Here is an 11,955-nt window from a genome sequence, read left to right as displayed (position 1 = left end):
AAACCTTGTATGTGGAGCCTCCAGTGAGAAGAAGGTTGGCACTTTTGATGAAGTAAAATGAAGCCAGTATCTTAATTAAAGTAGGTTAAGCTGTAAGTGTCAGAAAACTCAAAATAATATTGTCCTGAATAAGAGAAAAGTTTACATGTGTTTCATGTAAAAAGAAGCAGCCCAGAGCCTATCTAACAGGTCCAGGTTTGTCAAGGGCCCAGGCAACTTCTGTTTTATTGCTTTGCCTGACTCAGGATGTTACTTCAATATTATGGCCCAAGATGGCTGCTCCAGCTCTACCTGTCACATCTGTGTTCCAGCCAACAGGAAGGTGGAAAGGGCAGAAGAACATATTTCATTCTTTTCAGCATGTATTGCATATATTACCTCTGGTTATACCTTATTAGCCAGAATTTGGTCATATGGCCATACCTAACTGTGTGCATCAGCAGGACTTCAGTATGATGTTGCCTTATAAGTGGTCTTAGTGAGAAAGCTGGTAGCCTCTCACCATTAAGTAGGACATGATGTTAGCTATATGTTTTTGTACGTGTTCTTTATCCGTTTGAGGATGTGCCCATTTATTCCTAGTTTGTTGAGAGGTTTTTGTTGTTGTCGTTTTTATTGTGAATGATGTCAGGTTTTGTCAAATGCTTTTTCTGTATCTATTGATAAGATCATGTGATTTTTGTTCTTTTCTTCTTTAGCCAGTTGTCATGATGGATTACATTAATTGATTTTTGAAGTCGAACTGGCCTTGCATACCCAGGATAAATCCTACTTGGTTGTGGTGTATAATTCTTTTTATACATTGTTGGATTTGATTTGCTAATATTTTGTTGAAGATTTTTGCATCTATGTTCATAAGAGATTTTGGCCTATAGTTTTCTTTTCTTGCAATGTCTTTTTCTGGTTTTGGTATTAAGGCCATGCTGGCCTCATAGAACCAGTTAGGAAGTATTCTTTCTGCTTCTATCTTCTGAACGAGATTGCAGATAATTGCTGTAATTTTTTTCTTAAGTGTTTGGTAGAACTCACCAGTGAACCCTTCTGGGCTCAACATTTTCAAATGAAAAACTTCACCATATTGGCTTTGGAGACAGGTCTAAGTCCATGGCTTTGGATGACTGGGATAGTTAAGTTTATTGAGCTCATTTTCCTTTTCTCTAAAATGAGGATAATATTGCTTCCTTATGGTGGTGTTAGGAAAGGTATACAGTACCTAGTACTGCCCAGCCCACAGCAAGCACTTAGTAAATGAGAGCAATTTATTATTTTATACTAGATCAGACTGACATTATGTGTTGAACTGTTGAACTCATCATTTCTTATATACCCTTGGGGATGGAGGTCGATAATTCTTGATTTTTAATTTTTTTTTTTTTGGTCTTTTCGACTTAAGGATAGCTTAGTCATATGTTTTAACTTTTTCCTTTTTAAAATGCAGAGGAAAACAATCTCAATAAGGAACCTCAAAAACCAAACACTACTCTGGTATGTCTGATGCTCAGGGACAGACATTCTATACTGAGTGTGTTTAAAAATCGACCCCAGCGGCTCTCTGTAAAGAGCAGCTATCCCATCACTTGATCAGAGTGTGGCTGTGCATTACTTTCTCCTTTCTATGACCTTGGACTGACTCGTAGAAGCCATGGTTGGGGCTGCAGCCCATAATGTCGGGGGTCTGCCCATAATGACTGTGGCAGGACAGAACAGAGATTCCAGGCGAGGCACACTCATCCTCAGCACTGGGACATCCCCTCTCTGTGTCCCTCATCCTCTGATTTGTTTCCAGTGAGAGTATCCTCCTACCCTCGTATGGAGATGGGCTGGTTTAAGGAAAACCCTGATGGGTGATGGTGGTGTGGTCAGGAGGGGAGTCAGCAGATTGCAGGCCTTTTTGCAGATGTGTTTTGGGTAGAACTACAGGCCAGTCAGAGCTTTGCACTTAAATGGAACTGAAAAGTATTTTTTATGTGTGCTTAATTTGTGATAATGGCAGATTCATGGCGGGAGGCTGTGAAACCTGATTAGAATGGTTTTCCAGTGTGGGTAGCAATTGCCACTGCATGTTCCCATAGTTGAGTAGGAGTAGGAGACTTCTCCGGAGCTCTGGGGCATGCGATATACCAGACGTCCCACTTGGCTGGTGACAGAGCAGCACAGGGCTCACCTGCTCATACTGTTTGCTCTGTGAGGGAGACTTCAGGGAATTGTACTTTCAGTACCTTCTGCCTCTGCTGCTGTGACGTCTTCCTTCTATACCTATCTTTCTCAGAAAGCAGCTGGACACAGTACAGTAATAGAAAGGGTGGCAGTGATTATTTGAGAAGGTACATACTTCATTTCAGACCAGATAACTATTATCAGCCTAGATAATTTCCGTGAGTTCTGAAATAGACTTGGCAGGGAGTCTGTTCATGGTATAGCAGTGGGAGTACAGGACTGCCTGGTTCTGAACTGCATTTGTATTTTAGACCAGAGCTGCAATCCTGGAGAGTGTCTTTATTATGTAGAAATCAGGAAGCGCTAATTGGAGTGCACTCAGGTTTTTTTCCAACTTCTATTTGGAAGGTTGAGGTTTGGAGGACACAGTATGTTCAAGTCTCAGCCTCCCCAGCTATCAAATGGGGGTAAGACCAAGCTTACAGATGTGTCTGAGATTTATGTTTGGAAATTTCCTCCCTTTTCCTAGACGTCCCTCTATCAATCCAGCCAATGTCAAATGAAGCTAAAATGTGGTGGGGTTGTACCTCCTATCATTTTAGCAACCTGTTTTCCATATTGGTTTCTTAGAGCCAAATCAAGTCCCCGGAATGATGCCTTAATTACCGATCAGGGGAAGGAGAATTTTTTTTTAAGCTCAGTGATTATTTAACAAATATTTGTTGAGACAGGCCCCATGATGGGTGCTGAGAATACAAAGATGAGTAACCCAGGGCCATCAGGGAGGCCACACTGGACTGGCAAAGGGATGTGTACACTGGTGGGTACAGTACGGAAAGTGAAACAGCAGAGACGGGCAGAGAAATTATAAGAGGATAGAGAAAGTACCTCCCTCAGTTTGAGATGTTGTGGGAGTTAGAGTGGAAGAGGAATTTGGGTAAAGGGAACAAGTTTGAATAAACACATGGAGTTGAGGAACATCATGATATGTCTGGAGACCATTAAGCCATCTGGTGTTGCTGGAGTGCAGAGGCGTGAGGCTGGAGAGAGAGGAATGGCCCTGTGTGCCAAGTCAAGGAACTCAAGCTTTATTCATAAGGCCAGCAGTTCTCTGGGGGACAGGACAGGCTTGCGAAATGGGACGGGCAGGCATTTGCATTTGGAATGACCATTTAGTTTAGCACCCCTGGGTAAGGTGGAAAGTGCTTATATGTAAAGTGGCTTGAAGGGCTGGATAGCTGAGACTCCTTTAAGGAAGATCTGCAGTTGTCTGGGGGCACAGACAGAGCTACAGGAGGTAAAGATGGGGAGGAATGGATGGATTTAGGATTTAAGGTCTGATTGATTAGAGAAAGAGAGAATGAGGACGTACGAGTCAATTATGACTAGGGTTATGCTTTTTCTATTTGAGGCTCTGCTCACACCTTACCTCTCTTAGGAGTATTTTTCTGACCTCTGGCCCAAACTTTGCTCTACGGCCCTGGCCCCAATCGCCTCCACTCATTTCATCTTGCTTTGTATTGTTTGAAGTTTGTTTTGCTTGCTCTGAGATGGAGAAGTAACTAAAAGGTAGGAACTGTATCTTATTTTTTTTTTTGGAGGGTAACAATTTTAGGTGTTTAATATTATTTATGTATAATATTATTGGGCTTTAGCCAATTTGTTTCACTTATATCTGGGTTTCTTCTAAGAGAGGAATGAAGAATTGAACACAGATGTCAAACGGGAGGTTTCCTCCCTCCAGAGGAATACATTTATGACTTGTGCATCTAAAAGAGAATTTAAATAATCAAATACATATCAAAATCATCCAAAAGGAATTTAAGAGATTGGAGTTTTGGAAGAATAGGCTAGTTTTTTTTTCTTTTTCTCTCTTTTTTTCTTTTTTTTTTTTTTTTTTTTTTTTTTTTGCCATTTAGTCCTGGAAACAGCTTGTCTGGAGAGACCCCTCTGGTGGGCTAGCAGTGGCTTGACCATCCAGAACAAGTAAGTTAATTGTGGCACAATCGATTGTGGTTTCTGAGCGGTTCCCATTTTGTGATTCCCTCTGCAGGTCCAGAGCCCAGCACCCAGTGTGAACTGTCGCCCGTCAATGCCTCCCATCCGGTCCAGGCCTTGATGGAGAGCTTTACCGTCTTGTCAGGCTGTCCAGCAGGGGAGGTGCACGTCCTAAACCTCCGTGCCGCCGACCAGGGACCTGGCCAGCCGCAGAGAGAGGTAGGCACAGGTGTCAGCTTTCTACCCGTTGCCCTTCTACGTTTGTAACGACATTTTTCGGAACGAAGAGTCCTTTTCTTCCATTCTGGGTCTCACAAGGATGCTCGTGTATGAACATAAGTGGGGAGTAGGACACTCTACGAATGCTTGACAGGATTTCAAGAGAAGGATTTCAAATAACAGATTGCTCTCTGGACTGGGCATCTCTAGGACTTCTTTCTCTAGAGATTTCTTGGCTTTCTAATTTTCCTGTCCCTCCCCGCATATTGGAAAGAACGTTCTTAAGAATTTCTTTTAAACATGGCTGTGAAAAAACAAAAGTAGGTGCCATTTCTCCGTTATTGTAAAATGTCTCTCCCATCTCTTCTTGTGCCCTGTCTTTCTTCCTTCTTTGCTTTGTCTTATGAACCTATCATTCTTGCAGGATGAGTCAAGGGAAATGGGAACACTCTGGAATACTGGTAATACTTCATACTTGCATGAAGTATTATCTTATGCTATGCAGGCAGCTTCTCAAAGATGGTGGTGGTCTTGGTGGTGATGATGATGATGACTCAGTATTTATTCTGTCCTCAGCACTGTTTGAAGCACTTATACATTAACTCCATGAAGTCCTATTATTATCTTCATTTTACAGGTGATAGACAGGTGCAGAGATAACTTCCTTGCCTGAGGTCAAATGAGTTAAGAGCGTGAGTTAAAACAAACCTTAAGAGAGAAACGGACTCTTTCCTATGGCTTAGAGATGATCTAGATTGTGGGTGAATGATCATCATACTTTTTAAAAGATAACACACATTCTTTCTGTTTTTAAGCTTCTGTATGTCAGAAACGTTATCACTTAACTATTATCTCTCCAGGGAGAGAGAAACCACAAAAAATTATGATCACAGTGAAGTATAGGAAAATTAATGCACAATGGAATTTATCTTTGAGCTCTCTTCTGGTCGAGAAAGTTAGTTGCCAAAATGATTTGTTTATCTGCCTCAACCACCCTGCCTTTTTGGGGGAGTAAAAATAGGAGAGACGAGGTGTCCAGAAGGAAAAGCAAACTGATTTTAATCTTGTGACAGTGTGCAGAGTTGGCTTGTTCCAAAGGCAAATTATCTAACCTTTCCAGCTACTTTGTTAACACTCTTGGTTGCTCGCCATTGGAGCTGCAACACATATTTCAGGTCAGGTTTCTTTATCCCAGTAATATGTCTTTAATTCTTAACTTATGGGGGAGAATTTGTGGTGGGAGAACAAGGAGGAGAGGAGGAAATGCAGTTCCTATGAAGTGTTGCTGACTCCAGCAATTCTTTAGCAGCAGTAATTACTCATTTTATATATGCTTCTCAGAGGAACCACGAAAGAAGAGAAAGTTCGGGCTATTACAGAAGCAGCAACAGCAGAAAATTCTGGATGTTAAATTGTGTGGTCCTGTTGTTGACTCTGAAAATAGATTCAAAGAAGACTATCGAAGCAAAAGAAAAATACCTCAAGGAACGGCAGCGGAGGTCTCCCACAGTTGTATTTACTACGTTGGATCAAAATGGAACTCATTTTAGGACATGGCAGTGCTGAGAATACATACAATTAGCGGGCATCAGGTGACATGACGTGTTCAGAGAGGAATTAAAGAAAGGGGGGATAGTCTCTAAAACTTGTTTTAAAACCTGATCATTATTCTTCTTCCTTCAGTATTTGTACAGTATGTATGTGATTTGGGGTTAGTGATTTGAAGATATTTCTGAGCACAGGCAACTGAGGGAAATTGCATTCTTTCCCTCTTTGGGGACTTTTAAGAATTAGATGGTTGTAGTCCAGTCCTGTTTGACAACAAGATGTTGGGATAAGTGATCTTTGGAAATTTCATCTGGCTTCGAGCTCTCGTCGTGGGCCTCAGAGTGTTTGCTGTGTGGAGAGTGAGTGGAGAGGACATTAGAGCAGGAGGGCCATGACCAAGAGAGAATGAAAACGTTTCTTTATGGGTGGTAGGATGGGGTGGAGATATATTAAATCTCTCTCACCTCCTTCATATATGACTGGAAAAACATTACTGCAGCCATGCAAACAGTTTTAAAAATTATTTGAACCATATGACCCAGCAATTTTACTCCTAAGTACATTGTACTCAAGAGAAATGAAAACATATGTCTACACAAAAACTTGTCCACAAATATTCATAGCAGCATTATTCATAACAGTTGAAAAGTGGAAGCATCCCGAACATCCATCCATGATGAGTGGATAAATAAAATGTGGTATACGCATACACTGGAATATCATTCAGCAATAAAAATGAATGAAGTAGTGATCCAGGCTACCACATGGAGGAACCTTGAAAACGTTACACTAAGAGAAAGACAAAGAAGACAGACACTAAAGACCACATATTGTATGATTCCATTTATATGAAATGTCCAGAAGAGACAAGTTTATAGAGACAAAGTAAGTTAGTGGCCACTTAGGGCTGAAGGGCGAAAGGGAGAAATGGGGGTTTCAATGCAGTGCTGATGAGTCTAGGATTTCTTTTGCGGGGGACAGATGTTCTAAAATTAAATTGTGCTGATGGTTCCACAACTGAATATACTAAATACCTTTGATAAATGTGCGTATACTGAAACCCACTGAATTGCACTTGAAATGGGTGAAATTTATGGTATGTGAATTTTATCTCAGGAAAGATACTTTAAAAAAAAAAAACAAAACCAACAACAATTTGACCTGCTAACATTCTAATTGGCCCATAGAGTTTACCTTAACAGTATTCACTTTTTAGCCAAGATTGCTTCCTCCTCCAACCTAAACTCACCCAACTCTTTCTGTTATTCTTACTGGGCAACTTGATTTTTATAGATACGTTATTATATGGTCTGTGCTAAAAATCACAGCCGGTCTGTTTTGGGGGTAGTAGTGGGAAGACCAGAGGCAGCCTTTGTGAGTGTCTCTACCGGATGTTAAAGGCAAATAGTTTTTAAAACGAAATAGTAAATGTTGTTGCTTATAAATTAGCAAAAACAAAGCCATCCTGGCTCCAAGCCATAGTTGACTTCGACTCTGATGACCGCTGCAGTTGTTTTTCATGATGTCCTCCTTAAATGCAAGAGAATTACTGAATCAGCCCTATTTCCTTTGGCTTGTTATTGGTGCACGATCAGCATTAAGACCTATTATAAATCATTCCTCTCTAACATTTTACTAAATTTCTTTCTCCCAGGCATCTTAAGGTTGTTCTTCGGCTGAGAAAAGGCTGCTCCTTTCCTGTATGGAGGAGGTGAAGAGCCTTCACCTGGAAGTAAAAACCACAGCAGATTGACAAGATTTAGGGAAACAATTACACTTTAGTTAGATAAACACTTTTATAGGCCAGCAGAGCATTTGTATCAGAAACCCACTTGTTATACTAATGTATACAGTCAGTCGTCTGTTGCAAAGCACTGTTCTGCCATTGGCCTCCCTGCTAGGTTCTCATTAGGACAGCACAGGTCTGTTGTATTTTTCATCTGAGACCACACCTCTCATTTGTAATCATTGGTTTTGGAAACAACAGGCTTGGAAGGAAACAGGAAACTGGAAGAAGACTATCTGGCAACAGTGGAGGGCAGAAGAGGGTAAACGGTCCTGAGAAATCAGCTTTGTCTTTTAGAATAAGCCGGCTTGTGTCCTAAGTGTCATCCTATAAAAACCAGCTCCTTGTCCTCTTGGACTGCAAAGTAAAATGAACCGTCATCCCTTACCCCCTGTCAGTTTGGTCCCTCAGGCTGTTTGCTGGTTCCCAGGAAGGGTTATAGCACCACCACTGGCTTGTTTACAGTAACATACTTTCATTAGTTGCTGGAATGGCAGCAATTTTGTTTTCTATCATCTAATTGTTATTGTGACCTGCTTTTAAGTGGTGATGTATCTTTTATATTTTTGACCAATCTAATTGCTTGCTCATTATGAAAGCTGCTGAGGATAAGCCCTTAGCTAGCGTCACGCGGGTGTATACAGCCATACCTTGTTTCACTGCGCTTGGCTTTATTGTGCTTCACAGGTGTTGCACTTTTACAAATTGAAGGCTAGACCCTCCACCAGCAAAAAGATCACTCGCTTTATTGCGGTGGTCTGAAACTGAACCCTCAATGTCTCCCAGGTATGCCTGTAAACGACATGAGTGTTTAAATTTATGTATTTGTTTTGACCTTAAAGGAGCAACTGTTATGGGAATGACAGTGACTGACTGTAGGGGGGGGTGTGAGGATCTGGAGGCTCTGTTATCATGGGAAGGGGGCCAGGTTTAATAACTTCACTATCAGAAAGCTCAGAACCCTCCTTACTTCTATGTATTTGCTTATTCTCTGCCTTATTCCAAAAAAAGATTTGGGATGGGCTTAAAACAATAGACATACCAACCATGTAAGCAGAAATACAAAATGAGGACAAAAGAAAAACAAGTGTAGTTTGTTAGCCATATGGGTTGATGTGGTTGGTATGATTGAGTTTGAAATTTGGTTCCAAGCTCCTTGGCAGGCAGGGACAAATGGGATGTGTGGTTAATCATACATGTGGCTCCAAGTCAGTTTTACTTTGTTCCTTCTCTGAGGACTGTGGCAGAAAGTCTTCCCTTTCCTGGTTCCTTTCGAGGTCAGGAAAGATCACAGTTGGGAGAAAGAGAAGGAAATAGACACATGTAAAATGCTAACTGTTCTGCTTGCCTCTGAACAGCTCCCTTACCCCCCAAATAACAGTAACACCTAGTTAGTGGTGGTGGTGAGGTGCCCGCTATGCGCACCTGCCCTGCTCTTGTATTCTGTCTGCCAGTCCTCTTCAGCCTGAAAGGGAGGGAAGCTTAGGGAGGTTAAAAAACCTTCTCTATCTAGGGCATTTTTTTCCTCTGCTGTTATTCATGAGTGACTTACCCAATGGCAGTCCTGTGTAGATGCAGCAAAAAAATCAAAACAAACTGGAGGCGATTTATGTTTCAGAGATCTAATAGGTAGTATGTGCTAAGCAACGGTCAAACCGCTCATACACAAACACTGAATATTGGTGAAATGCAATTACTAAACAAATACCTTCCATGTATAAACACTCCCTGGTGTTTGTTTAAATGGAGGTTGTTGGGAAATCACCTCAGCCTAACAGGTAAGATTACCTCTGAACTGGCCATTTTGTCCCAGACATACAGCAGATACATGAAAAAATTACATTGGTCTGTGTGTCTGTTTTTCTGCCAATACCATGCTGTTTTGGTTATTGTAGTTTAGCAGTATAATTTGAAATCAGGCAGAGTGATACCTCCAGCCTTGTTCTTTTTTCTCAGGATTGCTTTGGCTATTCGGGGTCTTTTACTCAGCCATAAGAAAAGATGAAATACTGCCATTTGCGACAACCGGGATGGACCTTGTGATAATCATGCTAAGTGAAATAAGTCAGACAGAAAAAGTTGAAAACCATATGATTTCACTTGTATGTGGGATATAAAACCGAAAGCAACAAACACGACAGAGACCCACAGACAAGGACTGTGGATTAGTGGTTACCAGAGGGAAGCGGGGAGCGGGGAGGTAGATAAGGGTAAAAGGGGTCAAATATGGTGACAGAAGGAAATCTAACTTTGGGAGACGAACACACAATGCAATATATATGACATACTGTTGAACTGTACACCTGAAATTTATTTGATTTTATTAATCATTGTCACCTTAATAATTTTTAATTAAAACAAATAAATTAAAAAATAAAAAGTTAAACTGACAGCAAAGGTCACATTTTCTCAGAAGGCATTTCTCCCCTCCCTCCTTTCCTCCCTCCTCCCCTTCCCTTCTTCCCACTCCCCTTCCCCTTTCCTTCTCCCTTTCTCCCCTCTCTCTTATTCGTTTGAGTGTTGCTGTATAAATTACTGTATTAATTTGAATTTGACTCATATAGGATTGGAGGCCCTAAATGAATAAGATAGTCATATCATTTAAAAAGTGTTCCCCCTTCACACGGAGATACTCAATGTAGTTTAAATGATAACACTCTGCTGGGAAGTACAAAGACGCCAGAAGTGGGCAGGGGAGCAGGATTGGGAATAGCAAGGCAGCTAGACCTCCGTCTGGCTGGTGTCTCGACAGAGGACAGTGCAGGCCAGTTAGAACTGGCGACACTAGCCAAGGATGATTTCTAACACACTGGAGCAAAATGTTCAACCTGAAAGTCAGCTAACTCTCAAACAAGATCTCTCCATAAATCCAGCGTTGGAATTTTAGAAAAAGTGAAAACAGAAATCAGAGCAATAATAGTAAACATCAGGGTTTAGTAAACAAATCAGAACACAAGCTAGGCAAAGAAGTTACAACATTCCTACCAAGATGCTGGCTGGCCACATCACTTAAACACTGTCATTTATCACAGTAACGTCCAAACGCTGTGAAATTGCCCTAGGAAAGCACAGCCCCCTGCTCCACTGGAGGGATTGGGCCCAGTCAGACTCTGCCATTTTAACATGAGGTAATGCCGGGTAAAGTTCTTTGCTGGCTGGGAGCTGACAGATTGAATAGCCTCTCTTGTTGCCTCTTCCCCAGTCTGGAGAAGAGACTGCCTTGACCCCTTCTAAAATCTGTCCAGCAGCAGCATTTTCCATCCTGTGTGGTGTTTGTCTTTATGGAGGTTAGGGTTATAACCCTGACCCGTACTACCGTTGCCATGGTAACTTCTCTTGATTTATAAAAAATTGTTTAATTTCCTGAAAATGTTGTTAGAAAATGTTTCTACGGGAGCACCCTCCACATTTGAAAATGTGACTTTTTGCTCTTAGAACTTTGTGGAGATAATTTTAAAAAGCAATAGACCAAAGTAAGGAGCAGATTTATAAATCTGAGACCGAGACGTGCTGACTGGGCAAATGTCCACTTTGCATATGTGCAGATTGCCGGATATCCACCTTAAACTTTCTTGTTGCCATTGCTTATCTGCTATCTTAACATTTTTGAGAATAAAAAAAAAAAAAAATTTACTGCTAATATCTCTGGTTTAAAGACTTAAATTCTGCAGAAGTATTTAATATGTTATTTTAAATCATTCCCACCCCCACTATGTTTTCAAAATATTTCCGTGAAAATTATTTTACTTTTTTTGCCTCCCACAATGAAGAGGCTGTGTATGAACTTGGCCCTGCTGATCACCTGTCCACATCTTATTTCTCTTTTCCTTGCCTATCTCACCCTTGAATGAGTGATTGTCTGTGTGTCCTGCCTTTCCCTTCTTTCCTCTTTGCAGCCTGACTGCTCTCCTTAACGTCTCTCTGGGGAGTCAGTCTCTGATGATGCTCTTTTGACCAAGGGACGCTGGGACTGGAGAGGTGCCCTGCAGTCCTGACAGCCTTACAGAGGAGAGTAGGTCCGGGGAGTGAAGTGGTGACTTACTCACCGTCAATTAAGAAATTGTTCCCATTGCTGGAGTGGAACCCAGGGACCCCAATTCCTATCACTGAGTTCTTCCTACAACAACACCTTACCCCTCCTCAACGTTTTTCTTCCCTCTTCAACTGTTACTCCCCCTCGACTCCTTTTTCTGTAACCCCTTTTCTGGCATTTCTCTTTGGGTTTCAGGATGTTACCTGAGCTTGGT

At 41.4% G+C, this 11,955-nt stretch overlaps 1 protein-coding gene across 1 annotated transcript in view; it reads left to right on the top strand.

The window, feature by feature from the left end:
• TGFBR3 (transforming growth factor beta receptor 3) overlaps positions 1 to 11,955 on the top strand; it is a 179,728-nt gene that overhangs the window by 68,513 nt on the left and 99,260 nt on the right. Inside the window, exon 3 of the mRNA XM_006919403.3 lies at positions 4,211 to 4,374. Coding sequence (XP_006919465.1) covers positions 4,211 to 4,374 — 164 coding nt within the window. The remainder of the gene's footprint in view (positions 1 to 4,210; positions 4,375 to 11,955) is intronic.

The sequence above is a fragment of the Pteropus alecto genome, unplaced genomic scaffold (assembly GCF_000325575.1).
Source record: "Pteropus alecto unplaced genomic scaffold, ASM32557v1 scaffold25, whole genome shotgun sequence".
In the NCBI taxonomy this organism is placed as follows: Eukaryota; Metazoa; Chordata; class Mammalia; order Chiroptera; family Pteropodidae; genus Pteropus; species Pteropus alecto.
Note: the sequence above shows the minus strand (reverse complement) of the source record. Positions and strands in the feature narration are given on the sequence as shown.